An 18,489-nucleotide genomic window follows, 5' to 3' on the forward strand; every position below is an offset into this window, starting at 1 on the left:
AGTTAATTATAGTTAAATATCAACGTATCGCAATCTTAACATCTTGAAAAAATCGTAAAATTTATAGATAATACAAAGAACAAATGTTTTTTTCTTTTCGATTGTTTTCCCAGAAACTATTACGTGAACTAGTGAAAGGGGTAACATTAACCAGACACGTGAGACGATGAGACAATTTAATTCAACCAGCAATAAGATACTACAATATCGGGTGTAATATCAAGGATATTTGCTAAGTGAAATTTGTAAGCGTCAGACATTATTTGTTTGACAACAAATTTTTTTTAAGCACACGTGTGTCAGTATTACTGCTATAAATACGCACACGATAATATAACAGATAGGAACAAGTAGAACGGTAGGTACTGTGTGGCTTTTGTTGAAATGTCTAATATTAATATCGTGCTGAATCGATAGAGATATTACACAACTAATCGTTTCATACGCATCAAGCAAAATAACAAGATTGCTTTCTCATCACCGACTGTAAACTCTCATTCTGACAATACAAAACACATTACGATACATTGCTCTCTTCCGATCAACGTAAAGATGCTGCAACGGTATAGCTTTTCAAAATAAATTTCTTCGTTCGCGCGTCCCATCTTTTAAACGGTACAACTAGAAGAATATTAAATACTACGCACCTTCGCTACGCGTGCGGCCCACGTGAGCCACGGTTTCTTCCCGACTAAATTATCATTAAAATTAATTCCTAGACATTATTAGATATAACACTAATTTGTTTTCTACTCTCAACACTCTTTACTGAGCTGTATCCGTTGACACTGCCCATGGGGTAGCACTAGGGTCTCGATCGTGATACGCTTCAAAGTTCAAACCGAGATCGGATGAGAGAATCCGAATTTGGATGCATTTTTATTACTTGATATCGTGTCAGTACAACCGAGACCAAGACGAGACACAGAGCTCGAGGGATTAGTGCTACGTCTCGCTGCTTTCGCGCGTCAAGAGCGCGTTCGCATAATCAGCCAATCCATTTAATTTTTTATAAAAACAGCGACGATAAAAAATTAAAGTGATTGGCAACCGTCTCATGGCGCATAAATAAATTAGAAAAAAAATTGGCCATGTATGTACTCGGTAGCCCTTTGCCATGGACAGTTTCTTCGGCTCAAAGTGTACTACAGGACTGTTACACGTTAAAATGTACGCGCTGCGTAACATTGCATAAATTAATAATACTTTTCCTTTATCGACTTCACGAAATTAATTCAGAATAAAGTACAAACAGGTTGAAGTACAGAGGACAAGGCGCACGAGTGTTTCACATTCACGTAAATCAATGGACTAGCAAGTTTCTTTTTTATGTTCGTTTAAATATATATACATACGCATATATATATATATATATATATATATATATATATATATATATATATATATACATCTGTAAAACTGATACACATCTAAATTTCTACTGAACCCATCGTACGCATTAAGCATATCATTCAGACACGTAAAACCGCATCGACAATTAAGAGGAAACGCATAAAATTCACATCCAAACATAAATCAAAGAATGAAATACACATATAGATGAGCAATTAATCGTAGCATGAGTTTAGCTATAGTTGAAAAATCGTAAATTAGTAATCGATATTCAATAAATATTAATTGAAAACTATCACAGTTCAGCTTGTATTTTGCAAGCAAACTGTGTACATGTGTACACATGCGTCAATGGAGAAAAAAGAAATAAATAATAAACAAGGAGAAAATAAAGATTACTACTTCCGAATGGATGAGCGTAAAACATTCGTGCGCGTGTACGAACTTAAATGTAGAAATCGTCAATACAAAGAAATCGTTTAAATGACTACGGTGTAATCTCTGTTCTGTGGTGTATGTCGAGCAGGACACAAAATTGTAGTAATGAATACATTAAGACATGAGAAAAATAAATAAACTTTCAGTTCTACACATGGTACTATAAAGGATCATTAAAAGCTGAGGGAGTCATCGAGTAGCTCTTTGAGTTCCTTGAGGTGTTGCATTTTGCTGCCAGTGGCGGGTGATGATGCAGTGGGACGTCCAGCGTACCTAAATTATGAATATTACAACTTAAGATATGCAATTTTAAGAATGTTTTAAAAATGATATATTTACGACACATTAACAATATATCAGTCAACTCCTACTGAAAGAACCACTTTGGAACTACTTGACAAACTCGAAATGTAAACATTATCGTAACAACAATATAAGTTTATAACAATTCATTAAATTCATATATAATTATTTTATTCATATTTTAATATAATTGCAATATTTTTAATATATTACAATTAATAAATTTTTTAAATAATATTTAATAATTTAATATAAATAAAAATTATAATATATTCACAGTAATAATCACAAATAGAAATAATAATTCAAAAACATTCTTGACTTTGCAAAACAAATAGCTTATATCTAAATAAAAATTAATAAATGGTTAAAAGGCAAGAAACAAACATAATAAAGCTAAGAAACAAACATAACAAAATAAAAATTGGTAATTTTCTATTAAATAAGACATTTTTCCATCGATCATCTCACTGATATTACCTCACTGTTCTTTGCTTTGGTTCAGTAGATTCCGTTGACTGCGGCTCTGACACAGTTGTGGTTTTGGTCGGTTTGGGTGAAGAGAACAAACCGGCCAACCACCCTTGACCACTCGTATCTGAGCTACTGCAACACACGGCCCAAATTTTTCATTTCATTTTCATTAAACATATAGAAAAAAAAAACATAATTGTCTGTTCAGTTTATAACTTATAAAAAGATAAAAAAATAGCTTAAAAAGAAATAAAAGTAACGTGCGTTACTTTGAATAAGAATATCGATTGCAAAATTTTGGCGCGTCGCGTTCATTGTCGCGACAAAATAAAAAAAGTGGGCCGTGTGAACAGCTAGAGATGAAAAAAATGAAACGCAACATAGTGTAACACAGGTGCATTCATACACATACACACACACATACATTTTTTTTAGTTTATTTTGATACTTACACTACGTTTCGGGTGCCATTAAGCGCCGTATGGAATCTAGGCTGCACATAAGTCCATGCACCTTGATTCTTATGTTCCTCCTGAGACCATACCAATTCCGCATTGGGATACTTAGCAGCTTCATTTTTGACAAGGTCATACGGGAAGGGCGAGATCTATAGTAGGATAAAAAAAATCGATTAAAATATTGAGACAAGAATTTATTTCAAAATTGATGACTGACCTGTTCCAATCTCGCGATCGCGATTTTGTCGTCCAGCTTTTGTTCCGCGCGTGCTTTTTTCAGATCATAATAGACCTTTCCAGAGCAAAACAGTAATTTCTTGACACCGTTAGGATTTTGAGCCGCTACACCTTCCTCGGGTATCACTCTGAGGAACTGCGTGTCTTCTAGCATCATGTCGAAATTAGATTTAGCCTCCGGATGACGAAGTAGCGACTTCGGTGTCATCAAGATCAATGGTTTTCTGAACGGTAGCGCGATTTGCCTTCGTAGAATGTGGAAGTAATTAGCCGGCGTGCTGCAGTTGGCGACGATCCAGTTGCTATCGTGCAGCTGACGAACAGCAAATTCCTCACTTTCTGGTGGGAAATAATCCGGATCATCGGCGGACATCTGAAGGAAACGCTCCAGACGAGCACTGGAGTGCTCGGGACCCTATAAAAAAAAAGAGAATGCAAATTTAAGCATAAATCAATAATATTATATTGAGTTGTTAGTAGAACAAGAGATATTAAATTACAATATAATTTACTTTTTAAAATTTGAAATGTTTAAAACTCATATTTCGTATTTTAAGGAGTAAATTATAAAAAAATTGTAAAATAATTTTATAATTTAAAAATAAATGAATTTACCATTCCTTCAAGACCGTGTGGTTGTAACATAACAAGTCCGGATTGTCTAACCCATTTGGCTTGACCGCTGCTGATGAACTGATCAATTATACATTGAGCCGTATTGTTGAAGTCTCCGAACTGAGCTTCCCAACATACCAACGCATTAGGATTCGTCATTGAGTAACCCAGCTCAAACCCTGTAATTGCAGTAAATTTTAATATTTAAAACACGAATAAAAATGATAAGGCACTTAATACACATGGTGCATTATAAATGTACTAATAATACTAAAAATCTATAGTTCGCAAAAGTTGTAATTTTTCAATACAATCAGTACATTTTAGAATGTAGAATATACTCATAATTGTTTCAGAATTATAAAAACTACAATCTTACCGAGGACACCAAATTCAGACAAGGAACTGTTGCATACTGTGTAAGGTGCTTGATCAGGATACAAGTAGCAGAGTGGTCTATAAGTTGCCTTATCAACAGTTTGATGATGCAGCACGTGATGCCTGTGAGAGAATGTGCCTCTCTCCACATCCTGGCCTGACAAACGAACGTGAATACCTTCCTTCAGGAGAGATCCAAAAGCCATTGCTTCGCCAAGAGCCCAGTCAACGGTTCTAGCCTCAATCATTTCCATGCGAGACTTCAAAATACGCTCGATACCTGTAAAACGTATAAAAAATAATTACTGTATTTGCCCTAGTTACATTATATAAATTACATATTGCTGCATACATTTATAAAATAAATTTTTTAAATATATTTTTATATTTTTGTATGTTCTCTTACATTTTATTTCTGATTCCTTCCATTTGATATCTTTCACAGAGAAAAATGTATCTTCTAACACTATTATACTCACCCTTGTGAATTATAAACTCAGCGGCATTTGGCGGCGGCGACGAAAATTTCTTGCCAATATGTACAAGCGTATCTTCCTTGATACCAGTGGGCGAAACCTTCAACGGATCTTTTCCCTCGAAGAAACCGGACCATGGTGAATCCAACCAATCTTTGTACTTAATATGTGTTTCCTGCCTGGCGTTGTTATATGCCTCCTCGCAGATCTTCTCGTATTTGGCTTTGACATCCTATAAGGAATAGTCGCTTTTATTGTAAAAATAATTATCTAAAATATATTGCATATATGTGACTTCGCACCTTAACTTCTTCAGGAGTAACAACATTATTTTCTATCAGTGTGTTGGCATATTTGTCGAGAGCTGACAGAGTGTTCCTGATCTTACGGTACATCAGAGGCTGTGTAAACATCGGCTCGTCAATCTCATTGTGACCGTTGCGCCTGTAGGAGACTAAATCAATTACGACGTCCTTGTGGAAAGTGGCTCTCCATTCTGCTGCTACCTTGCACACGTGCATCACTGCTTCGGGATCGTCGGAATTCACGTGGAAGATAGGTGCGTTTACCACTCGGGCAACATCTGATAAATAAAAATTCACGATAATTAATATCATTAGAAAATAAAATTCAAGACTCGATTCTTGCTAGTGAATACTAACCAGTGCAGTACGGCGACGATCGTGAATGCCTCGGGTCGGTAGTAAAACCGATCTGATTATTCACAACAATATGGATAGTACCGTGAGTGGTGTAGTCGGGTAGGTCAGACAGATGCATTGTTTCGAACACAATGCCTTGACCGCAGAACGCAGCATCTCCGTGAAGAAGAATAGACATAACCTGGAGTATACGTACAATTATACTCATCAAAATAAATTATTATTTACAATCAAGATTGTATAATTGTACCATATATATTATAATGAAGATATCAAATAATCGATAATATTTAATTATTTTCATAACTAACCGATTTGAATCTCATAATTCAAATTTTAAATAATAATAAAATTTAGATTAATATGTAAAAACAAAATTAATTAAAGATGAGCTTTATTTGATCATAACTGAATCTTAATGCTAGTGCGTTATGTATGATATTGAAATTGTTATGTCGTCGCGATAAATATTAAAGTCATTTCTCCTTATTTAGACCGCTCATTGCCACATAATATAATGATTTAATAATTATAAAAAGTATTCAAGGTAGAATTGTATTGATATTGCAATTGCTTACTTTTTTGCCTTCACCGTCGCCACGGTAAAATTGCTCGGCGCGTGTTTTGCCTTGAACCACCGGATCACAGGCCTCCAAATGCGATGGATTTGCAACTACGGCGAGACGAATGTTTTTGTTCGTCACCCGATTAAGACGTTCTATATACGTGCCCAAGTGATATTTCACATCGCCGGAACCCTGAAATCATTTAATCGTTACCAGAATTTTCGGATCACTTAACTAGCTGCAATAGCAAAGTACACTTTCTACACAGCTAAAAAGCGCGATTCATTTTTGCTTACATCGTCAGCGGCTTCGAGAGCAGCAAACTGTGTGAAAATTTGACTCAGCGGCTTACGACAGACATTAGCGAGAACATTAAGACGACCACGGTGAGGCATACCCATAACAATCGACTCGACTCCCAGTTCCGTGGACTTATCGATCACTTGTTTCATAGCCGGAATCAAAATTTCGCAACCCTCCAAACCGAATCTCTTCTCTGAAGACCATTTGCGCGCCAAGAATGCCTCGAATCTATGATTCAGATGAAAAAACATTCGCTAACAATAAGGACATTAACATTAAGCAAACACAATGAAAAATTGAGAACCTAAATTCCATATTTTGCCACGTTTACATGTCGTAACATAATTTTTCTTTAAAAAGATATTTTAGAAAAAAGTGCCTTCTGAATATAAATTTTATATTTTATATCAAAACAAATTAAAATAAAAAAACATTAACAGGAATTAAACAGAAGACTTGAATTTTTCTAAAAAATTTTAATTTTAAAGTTGACATTACTTTTTGAAAGTTAAATATTTGATTAGCACAGGTGTTATTACCCAGTTGCGCGTGTCAATCTGGCTAAAATGAGCCTCTTCTCGTCATTCGTCACTTCCATGATTCCGGGTGTTTCCATTTTTTGCCTGATCCAATTGCATTGCTCCAAGGAGTTGATGAACATGAACTCGACACCGATGTGACCGCAGTAAGCGGCCTCAAGCCGTTTCAAGATCTCACGTAACGGCAACGATTTCTCCTTGCCACCGATAAACGTGGTGGATGGCAATTTGAAAACACGATCCATATCCGACTCCTCTGTATTAAGTATTTGGAATAAAAAATATGTGTTTTATTCGGAGCACTTACTATCAAAAAATACTGCTATTGTCCTTACATACCTATATTACACTCAAATATTAAGTACATCGCGCATATTTATTTCGTATATATTTAATTGTAAAATAATCCATTTACCATAAATATGTAATCAAAATATAATCTTGTATAATGAGTTAAACTGTTGGAATATGTATATTTTTTTTTTTTATTCCATTTAAAACTGATACTGAAAATGTGCCTCTTACATAGCGCTTAAAAAACTCTCTATTTTCAACAGCAATTACTTCTCTCAATCTTTTTAATATGAGATCCAAGAATAATTTTTAGTTCATGAAAAAATATTTAATATACATTGCATGTGTAAATACTTTTTAAATAATGTTCACATATTGCAAGATGGTGTCTGCTGACACGAACATGCAGTATACTTTTGAGAGATACGTAAGGATACCGATGATCACAACATATCGCTATACGCACGACAGTGCAAACAAATATTAAATTGAAAGAAAAACAAAGTTCTTTGATGCAGAAGAAAAGCCGTGAGCTTAAGTAAAGCATCGTTAGTTCAAACAACAACCACCATTGAATCAACCATTTAAAAAACAAATTAGAAAGAGATGTAAATTATACAGCAAATGAGACAATATAAAATGCAGTGAGAAACACAACGTAGACAAAAGGAAATAAAATACGTGTTAGAAAGTTGTCAGAGATAATATACGCAACACACTCCAATTTAAAAAGAGAGAAAGTAAAAGAGGAACAAAACTAATTTCTTTTTTGCACATCCGTATTTAAAGTTCATCTATATTAAGATATTCGTGCTATCGGAAAGTCCCTCCTCCAATTCCTCCGCGGAAGACGTTTGAAAACTACTTGTTGCCTGTGAATATCTTTACATAGTCGAGGTACAAGTTTACGCAGAAGAACCCAAGCACCTGTGTATAGGCTTTCGGTAGAAAATTACTCTGATTCAGTGCAAACCCAACATGAACCGGTGTCTCCCATTAGATGCTAGCGTAAGTAAGATAGAACTTTACAGGGTATTCCCACGGTCTGGGCGGCGATTACTACATACTTTTCATTAGGACAGCTACTCGGTATTGGAGTTCCTGCGAGAAAGTAGTGCGTGGTCTCTTTCCTGTGGACATTACACTCAAACTCAACAATCGGATCGGATATTAATCCCCAGGATTTGGCTTCTTTACTCACTATCCGTTGCATTCAGCTTATACTTGCTCGTAATAAAACGAATCAGGAAATTTAATAAATTTATCAATAAACCTTTATAGATCTCTGATTATACTAATTAAACGTGTTGCACATTTTATCTTTCAGTGATAATCTGTTTTTTTTTTTTTTTTTTGTATCGATGATATCAATAGTTACGCTCGCGTGATAAAGAGAATAAAAATAGAGTTATGGAAAAGTGCAATGCTGAAAGAGTTGAAGCGATAAATTGAATTATTAACGTGGTGAATTAACAACGTGAGGCAAAACTTTACATTGTGGTTCCATGTGTATAAACTACTTAATAGATTAAAATATTTACTTATCTATATTTAAATTAAACATGAGAGAAGAAATTAAATGCAATAACAGCCTGTAAATAAGTTTTATACGGAAAATTAATTACTTGAGAAAATACTTGATAATACATAGTGACGATTGCGTTATTGATTAGTTTTTACGAATATAATTACTAGTCCAATATAAAAGTCCAGCTCCTTATTGTAATAATAAAGTGTAATATGTTTCTTAACAAAGCATATTCCTTAAGCAGCAAAAACGAGCAAAATAAGAAGTTTTTATATAATTAATAACAACTATAAGTTTACTTGGTAATTTATATAACATGATGTATATAGCGGATAGTGGAACAAATTTAAACTTAATTAAGTCTTTAGTCTTCATCAGTCCCAATTTAGATAAAAAATTTTATCTAACTTACGGCTAATGAAGACTTGATTAAAACTTATTCCGCTTTTCCATTATATGACTTGTTATGTAAAACGTCTTGCTAAATAACTTATAATCACTATTAATTACAAACGAGTTATTTAATTTATCGAATAGTCAATTGTATTATGAGCAAATGGAACTTTGCTCTGTAAAAGCTGCATTTGCACATAAACATTGATCGATTTTGTTCGTTTTTAGTCTCTTAAGAAATATGTTATACTTTCTCATTACTAGTTTCAAAATGCATCAATGATGCATTTTTGTTCGAGAGTCAATCTTTTTACAGTTTACTCTTTTCTATTTACTGAGACACGTTCAATTAAGCTTACCGAATGAATAATGGGTATAGAGTAATTCTTGCGGATGTCTATCATCAAGATCAGCGCTGTTGATGCCGAGTGGATCCAATTTAGCGATATGATGGCCACGAATCTGTCAATTTAATGCCACATTCATGCGAACCAAATAGTTTTCAAAATTCTCATTTTGATTTAAGTACATTTAATCAAAATATAAATTACTGTGCTTGATGTTCTACTCTTTCAAAGAATAGGTGCATCATAAACAAAGATAACACAGAGTGCTTGATGCAAGTTATCGTTATGCTTTCTAAGAAAAACATCATATCACAGTAATTGACATTAAATGCGCACATTAAAATACGAAGCTAACATCTTAACATTTGAGAATGTGTTATCTGCTCCTTAGCTTCCCTATCATTATTATTATTACTATTATTAATGCGTTATATCATCAGTTCAATTATGCGTTATATGATCAGTTTAATTAATTAAAGACTGATAAAAGTGTTGGCTCAGACATCCCCTTATTTATCGTAACTTACACAAGGAGAAATAATTGCGCGTGTTAGTGTGTATATATTTGAAAAAGGCAAGCATGCTAGACGGAAAATATGTGCAAGTGTTCGAAAGCAATACATATATAAAAACATATACAAATTATACATGCAAAGTCAACAGAAATTTCTTTATCCTTACCTCTAACATTTTACTTGTATATTATCGGATAACGTAAGTGTATCTATAATTTATTTATTTTTTACTCTCTGTCAAATATAAACGCGATGAATGCATAATGATAAATGTCATCAATCGATAATGCCTGCATGTACACGAACATTCGAATTGCGACGTTCGATTAAATTATTGATTATTATGAAAAAATGGGGCGTATCATTTCTATGATTCCTAAAATGAATACAATGTTTTCTCGAACATTTTCAGTATCAGTATATATATAAGTTTGTTCACAATACAAGACTCGCTAAATATCTTCTCTTTGTCTAATATATGTAATATTGAGCTTTATATAATTCTTTCTAACTACTATTAAAAATAAGATAAAATTATAAGATATTTTTAATATTAATAAACAAAATTTTCAAAAATTAAAAAATTAAAAATATTAATTCCAAAAATATATAAAATAATAAATTGCTCTTTTTCATTTCTTTATAGAGATCTTACTTTAACAAAATTTAAAAATACGTTCCATACGTTGTAGAGAAAAAAAAATCATTAAGATTGTTTTAACGTTGTGTCGCCAAGAATTGCGTTAAATAAGATTATATACAGTTTTTGCAACTATTTTTAAAAGAGATGCTTGTAATTTTATGCAAGAGCAGAAAAATTCTTTCAGCAAGACAGATGTTAATGTGCAAAGATGATTGACGTGAAATGACACTACTGAATGCGCATTGAGAAAAGACGTTTTGAATGAAATTGCAGTAAACGTTGGTACCGAATAATTTGTGATGCATATATACGCATTTATACACTACATCCTCCAAACCAGTACAATGCGATTCTCATACACCTTCAAACGTATGGCACGTATGGCAAGAAAACGCGTATTTAAAACAAAAGCCCGTTGGAAAATGCTTTGGAAGAAGCCTTACCAAGCATATACTGTCGCAGCACTTGTTCTGGAGACCCCTTGCGAGCGGCATAATGCGTGTGAATCAGGTCTGTTTGCATAATACCCAGCGGGTCCAGATCGGCAACTAAGTGACCTCGGGCCTATACGCGATAATCCCGAAAAAAACCTCACATTTATATAAACTGTGTCTACTCTCGCAACTACATATAGTTACAGTTAAGAAAAAAAAGAAGCAATATCGCAGCTATATATAGCAATTGGAACTGGCAAACAAATATTGTATTTATACGTTCTAATACTTGTAACATATATATCAAAAATTGATATCTACTACAACGAAGAAATGGATTCACTTTTGTTTTTCACATAACTAGAATTAAACTACAGCAAAATAAAATAGAATTATTGCTGCAACTCATTGTTACAAATAACTACAAATAACTAATTTTAATAAAACTAGAAATAGTGTGCTGCTGCTTCTTCCTCGATAGAAGTATCCAATTTATTCAAAAGAGGGTGATAAATCAGGGCATCAAAAATTCTAATTTAAATAATCTTATTATTTTTGCTGAGAAAGAAATGAAAATGCAAGACATGCTTGAAACAGAAGATGCAGTGAGCCACTAGTGTAATCGTTCAAACTGAGGCTATTATGCAATATTCGTTCATAATATTTGCCTTTTGTACTTAGTGCGTTTATCGTACAGTCATGTGTTAACAGTATATGAGACAAACATCAGAAAATTTGGAAACACACATGATAGCCCCTAACAGTGAGCAGAAATTACGACATACAATATTTCATGTCCCAGACTCATATTGACGTATCCAAATACTGCGCGGAAAGTTTATATGCGCGCAAAAGAAACATATATACGATAACTATATGGACATAAATTCTAACCCATGTAACATGTATTGTATGTTATCTTTACCAAAAGAAACGTTCTCACCTATTCCATATAAATGAAACTGGGACACAAAGAATTTGAAAATACTTTGTTCAGTGGAATTTACATGCATACATGTACATTAACGTATGTATGCTGTATCCATGCATGCCATAACAATTTTCGTTATATATGAATCAATTTTAAAACGTAAAATGTAATACGTAATAGATAGCTTTCGTTTCGATAATGACAGAGAAATAAGAATTCGTAAAATTTTGTAAAACGTTTATGTAACCATGTTTCCATATCTGTGACATATCGCTATTTAAAAATAAAAATTATGTATCTTATTCATGCAGATTTTAATGGATCAATTTAGTATGATTTAAAAGCGGATTTCTCCAGGCTCCCATTTATTAGACATGTTATATAATAATAAAGAATATTACAATATTAATGTATATCTTTATAGATAATAGAGACAGGAGCAGAAAATTATCAAAGAGTAGTATCTTTAAATAATTAAAGTATTACTATAAAAGCAATATTAAAAAAAGCAATTTTTACTGTACTTAATTATTCATTTTGTTACCTAATTATACATAACTGAATAAAGCAATCATCTCTTGCAAAATATTGTGATAAGTGGCAATAACTAAAAGTTATTGTCACTTGCATATTTTCTATGAAATTACGAGTGTCACGTGAAAACAAATTGTCACGTGAAAAATACTTGTTTGCAAGAGCAGTACGTGGAAATTCATACTAGAGGATAAAGCAAACAAAATTGAACATCATACCTGATAAGAACGAATAATAGCTTGCACCGCTAGATGGTCGTCAATAATTTTTTCGTTAACGGGCGCCTGGCCGAGTTGCGTCCCGCCACTCAGGGGCAACAACGCTCCGAGTGGTACCTGATTGTAACTTGGAGCGAGGGATGGTGGTGCCTGATACGCGAATCCTGGGGAAGCTCCAGCGGTGCTGTTTCGAAAGAAGGAATCCCATGACTACGAATAAACAAAGGTAAAATAAATTTAAGGAAAGTCTTTCCATCTATAGTATAAGCAAACGGCACAATTAAATAGCTTCTACAAAAGAAGACAGTACTGAAAATAGTGACGTTCTATTCTTGTCTTAACAATGGACTTTTTATTTTAATTTCCTCTACAGACACTGATTTCGAACCTTGTACTCTTATAAACGCTTTATGCAATTAGGTTTATTTACTATATGCACGCTGTTCGGATCTTGCAGCCACGCGTTGTACATCTCTTCCACGTAAGAGCTGGAGCTGCCATTCAAGAAGGGCTCGGTTGCCGCCCGGCTGTTGTACTTGCGCGCGGGCTCGATAAAAATCACTTGGCTGGTCCTGGTCAATGGATGACTGCGGACCACCCAGGATGCGTATCTTTCGGGCCCGCATATGCGCGGAGCCAAGGGGGCCAGCGCACTGAATACCGTCCTTGCCTTATACATTTTCACCTGGAACACAGTAGAAGGTCATTCGGAATCTTATCTTACTTCCATATCGTCGATTCGAAAGAAATGCAAATAAGCTAATAAACTGCGTAAACTTGGTTACGAATAAGGCATACTTAATGTTTTCCGCGCCATTTAAATTTCTCGAGCGACCGAATGGATATGCGTCTGAAGACCGCGCTTGCATTCGAATTAAACATTTCAGACGCTCGACCGTGAAGCATTAATGGGGATATAAACTTTGATAAGCGCGCAATGCCGTTGTATGTTGAGCCAATCTTGTACGCGTGCAATCTAATTCGTCTGGCCTTATCTCTCGCAGTCTGTCGCCTTATCATTGTTCTCATTGCATCACTGAAATTCTAGACTTTGCCTGCATGTCATGTTCATTGATTACTAAGAAACGCGGGGAAATACCAAAGGCGCATTTTGCAATTGTGTAAGCACGATTGATATATCTAGGCTTTATATGCAGACTCTCATATGTTGCAATATACGTATATATGCGCGCTTGTTTGTGCATAGGTTAAATAAAACCTCGGTCAATGTATAGACGTGTTCATAGAATTCGTTATGCTTTATCTAGTGTGTGTATGTGTGTGTGTGTGTGTGGAAACATAATTGCGTCGTTACATGTAATACTTAAAATTTGAAATTAATACGCGATCAGTTATATATGGTAAGTGACTGACGTATAATTATTGTAGACAATCTCGTAGATTTCTAATAAAAAATTACTACATAAGATTGTTCAAGGAAATGTCGTTTACATTATCGATATAATCAATTTTCATATCATGTAAAATTTCTATAGATATCTCACAGCGCTTCAATAAACGTATCATAAATATTGAGGCGTTACCGTTCTATTTTCAAGAACTGGCTAGTTTCCAGATTGCGTAACGTTGTTCGAGAAAAAAATACGCGACAAATGTTTTGCAGAAAAATTTAAAAATGTTATTGAGAGAGCACGTTCAACGTCCACTTGTTTGTGTAAGTTTGAATTTGCATATTATTACGTTAAAATACTCTTCGGCCAATATATTTGTGGTGAATCGCAAAACACTGTCTAAAGTGCTTCCTTCGAAAAGCGGAGCAAAGGCTAAAAAGCGTAGTGCGCAGGCAAATCAACCGAAGTTTATGATATCAAGGCTTCGCCGAGTCTTCCAGATAAGCTTTGACAGATGTCATTCCGTCTGCCAGAAACGCTGATATTCCAAGATAAAATAGTTTGAAGCATTACCTTTTTTTATTGCTAAAAGAAAAAAATACTGTTTTTCTAAAGAAAAATTTTACTATTGCGTGAAGCCAGACGGTCATATTTTATTTCAAATAGCTGTATACTTATGGACATTTATAGCATATTTCTGGAATGTTTACTTAGGACACTACATTAGCTTGAAACCTTGAGAGCAAATTTGAACGTATAGACTAATTATCACTCCGAAATACCTGTCAATAATCATGTTCAAAAATTATTATTTATTTAACAGCGCAAAATCAAATTAGACTCTGCTTCTCAATTAAGGCAATTCACTCGAGAAGGCGGGACATCTGACGTCATGCGCGTGCCCCCTTTTTTCGGAGATCAGATTGCACGATTCAAAGGCTATTGAGATAAGTAATGAGGCAGCATGTAGAAAAATTCTTTCAGCTTAATATCTCCTTTCACCACAAACACAGTACATAAAATCGCATAGTAAAACTTAAGCAACGAAGGCCATCGAGTCGGGTCGCTCTTTCTTCGCAGCTCGCCACAGTTTTATCGTTATAAAATACACATTGTGTCGCATTTACCAGAGATGTGCGAATTTAGAATATAAATGGAAACAGGTAAGATTTCATTCGAATTCGATCTTCATGAATCGAATTCAAAACTATTCGAAAACTTGTCGAATCTAAGAGGTTTATATCACATATACAATTTTAAACTGTATTTAAAATAATTTTTAATATTTATGTTTTACATGTAATCAATATTATTTTTATTACACAGAAATCTTTTTATTATCTACATATTGAAAGTCTACTCATCACAATAATGTTGTTAATTAAAAGTTATATTTCAATGATTCGATCCAAGTGTTAGAAAATTTTGATTCGCACATCTCTAGCATTTACCTTGAGCAGCCTTATTCGAATTCCTTTACTCGAGGTCCAGAGTTATACGGAAAAGCAGTGGAAGATAAGAAACAATCGGGGAAAAATTAGCTGAAAGCCCGACCGACACGCGGTAAGACGGTCTCGAGAATCCGCTCCCAGCCGATCGCTGGCCTCGTTCACGCACATGTGACTACCGGGAAAAACTGCGGGCTGACGGGCTCTCCCTGTCTCCTTACGTAGGAGAGCCTCCGCGAGATCGCGACGACTGGAGGTGGGGAATAATACCTGACTGACGCGTTAGCTCGCGCACAAGCTAGAAATGCAGATGCGAACGTCGATGGTTCTGAGAACGCGGCCGCGCCGTTACTTGAATTTACGCGCGTCAGACGTATATTGAAAGTAACTCTGTAATTACGTATACTAGTAGGAATTTTATATTAGTTTTACTGATGAATATTAAGAGACGAGACAACCGATACTTTTACTAGCAAACGCATATGATATAACTTAACAAAAACGAACAAAAATGTGCAATTCAAAATACCATTCTAGTTTTCATATTGCAATAAATAAAAAAAGGTCATATTTTACTACATAACATATGAATGATTACTTCTTGTATTTTCAGTGTTGAGTAGTTAAAAAGTTAATAACTTTTAACTTATTTTTAAATAATTTAATTTTTAACTTTAACTAGTTATTTTCAAAACACAAACTTTAATTTATTAATTTTTCTCTCAAGTTAAAAATTGATCTATGTAATAGAAAAAAATCATATAAAAAAATATTTCTTTGTTATTTCATATAAATTTAATTTACATATTGGCTTTCTAAGAAATCTCTAATTTAATATAAATAATACTTTTTAAAATCAACTTTTAATTGAACTTAATTTAATCTTAACGCAACTGTTTGAGTTAGTTTCTTGTTTATGTAATTTTTAAATTTAAAAATAAATTAAAGTTATAAGTCATTAACTTTGATTTAATTAAAAAAAAATACATTAACTTATTCAACCCTTTTTCTCAAAACTTTCTATTTAGATTTACGGTAAATATTAATTTTTAATTATATTAATTTATTTTGTTCTTCTCTATTTTAATTAAACAAAAAGCATTGATAACGAGATAAGCAATTTTATTAGTTAATTATTTTTCTAAAATCATAATTGTACGTATTTCTTAAATTTGTTACTGAATATTGCGTTTTACTGTAACATATTGCGTGACGGAGATCACTTGTGCAGATTATATGATCTGAGATTGCACATTCGTTTTTTTCCGGCCACGTGGCATGCTCTTATCCGCTGAAATAAAAGGAATAAAAAAAATAGGAATAATTCGTATAAGACGAAAATTTCTCAATTCACAGGGAGTTTTCTATGAAATAGATATATATATAGACAAAAAATCTTTCTGCAACTAACTTTATCGACAATTAATTCAATCACCTAGATAGCAAGCTGACGTTATTGAATAGTAACTAATTAAAAAGTTAATAACTTTTAACTTAATTTTAAATGGTATTATTTTTAACTTTAACTAGTTATTTTTAAAATACAAACTTCAATGTATTAACTTTTTCCTAAGTTAGAAATTTATTTAAGAGAAAAAAAATTCTACATAAAAAAATTTTACTTTGTTATTTGATAAACTTAATTTAAAAAGAAAACGTTAAAAATTTGTTTGATGATCCATATTATATGTTTTGAATAACCTAAATTTTGAATAATCGGACTAAATTAGGATGTTCTCGTCATTTTAGCGTTAATAAAAAATAGCTTCGTGTTTTCGTTTTTCGAGCATTCGAAAGCTTTCACGATGAGAAACCAGATACTCGGGATCATCGAGGCAAGAGGGGAGAGTTGCGAAAAGCAGCCATACCGGCCATACCACGTGTACGATTGGCGTCCTTTGGCAGCACGTGTCCCTACGTTTACCGCGCTTTATATCCTCGTCCTTTTCCTCCTCGCCGTTCTTCGCGAGATCGTGATATTCGTACCAATTTGTCCCACTAATCTCTCACGACGACAAATACACACGAGCACAAATACACACGAGCATTTGTAGTTTCTCTTTTCACGGTCACAACAGCGATATGACATCCGAGCTTCCGCGAGCGGAAGTCAAAAAGCAATAAGAGCGCATAGGATTACAAAACAAAGGGATTCGCTGTCGTAGCTCGGAAAACAGAGATAGAAAGAATGAATCGCGAATGGAGCCGTTGACGATGAGAGAAACGGAACTACACGCAAACCGCACGCGGCGGAGGATGACGCGTTAATAAGTCGCTGACGAGTAACGAGATCGCTAACAAGTCCGCCAACAAGCTTATTGAAGTCCTCTAATAATTCGCGGAAAATGCGGTGATTCACAATCTTCGCTGCGAAGAGGAGGAAAAACGAGGGAGAGAAAGAGAGAGAGAGAGAGAAGGACGAACGCCGTCTTAATCAGTCCTGACACTCAGACGTGCACCTTAACCTACGAACTCCGCGACCACGCTTCCTCCGTCTATCGAAAGTGGCGGGTTAGTTGCGATTGCGTCACGAGGCGTGTGGGACCGACCAGGACCGACAACGCCGGGCGGATCACTTATCGCGAATGTTTCTCTTTCTTTTCCCCTTTTTTCCTGTGTCTCGATAAGACCGCGCGACAGAGTGACGGAGAGAGGAAGGAGGAGGCGGACCGCGGAGTCAGGTGACTATTTTCGGTCCGCGACGAATTTTTACGTAACCGCGAGTGATAATCCCAGCCGTCGTGCAAGGCGATCGATCAGCCGACCGACCGGCCGACGATCGTCGACCACGTCAATGTCACCGGACGTCGGACGGAAGGCACGACGCGACCTAACGTCCCGATGACGTCTCGGGGAGAGCTCGCCTACCTGATGTTAACGCTACGAGGGTCATACACCGTCCACCATTTGCAACTCGCTGTCACCTCGCTCTACCACTCACTGTCTGCCACCAACCACTGCACGTCCGTGCTGTTCGTGCGTGCACGCTCCAAAAATACTCTCCAATAAGTCCAATACTCTCCGCTGGCTTGCGCTGGCTCCGACGTTCG

General features: G+C 34.8%; 1 protein-coding gene across 9 annotated transcripts; it reads right to left on the reverse strand.

The window, feature by feature from the left end:
• Positions 1–159: 159 nt before the first annotated feature.
• Positions 160–18,443, reverse strand: LOC105202660 (2-oxoglutarate dehydrogenase, mitochondrial). 9 transcript variants are annotated; one of them, XM_039455685.1, is made up of 17 exons: positions 18,308–18,438; positions 13,070–13,324; positions 12,640–12,849; positions 9,377–9,479; positions 8,164–8,226; positions 6,803–7,058; positions 6,257–6,491; positions 5,973–6,152; positions 5,395–5,575; positions 5,035–5,315; positions 4,736–4,964; positions 4,258–4,536; positions 3,879–4,057; positions 3,244–3,678; positions 3,021–3,175; positions 2,575–2,700; positions 160–2,064 (listed from the first exon to the last, which is right to left on the reverse strand). In XM_039455685.1, exons 2-17 carry the CDS (start codon positions 13,316–13,318, stop codon positions 1,965–1,967), a joined length of 3,261 nt encoding a protein of 1,086 aa, XP_039311619.1. In that variant the 5' UTR covers positions 13,319–13,324; positions 18,308–18,438; the 3' UTR covers positions 160–1,964. The 9 variants fall into 9 exon arrangements, with proteins under 9 accessions (XP_039311619.1, XP_039311620.1, XP_039311621.1 ...); XM_039455686.1 differs by lacking the exon at positions 18,308–18,438 and adding an exon at positions 15,443–15,613; XM_039455687.1 differs by lacking the exon at positions 2,575–2,700 and having other exon boundaries at positions 18,308–18,443.
• Positions 18,444–18,489: the final 46 nt, after the last annotated feature.

This window comes from Solenopsis invicta, chromosome 12 (genome assembly GCF_016802725.1).
Source record: "Solenopsis invicta isolate M01_SB chromosome 12, UNIL_Sinv_3.0, whole genome shotgun sequence".
NCBI classification, from domain to species: Eukaryota; Metazoa; Arthropoda; class Insecta; order Hymenoptera; family Formicidae; genus Solenopsis; species Solenopsis invicta.

What these genes read in the sequence shown, in the direction of transcription:
- LOC105202660 (XM_039455685.1), bottom strand. Translation starts at nt 13,318, where the DNA reads ATGTATAAGGCAAGGACGGTATTCAGTGCGCTGGCCCCCTTGGCTCCG. An exon ending in CTATACCCATTATTCATTCG is followed by an intron (nt 8,227 to 9,376) that starts GTAAGCTTAATT and finishes TAATGTCCACAG; the next exon opens with GAAAGAGACCACGCACTACT. An exon ending in GCGACGGTGAAGGCAAAAAA is followed by an intron (nt 5,576 to 5,972) that starts GTAAGCAATTGC and finishes CGTATACTCCAG; the next exon opens with GTTATGTCTATTCTTCTTCA.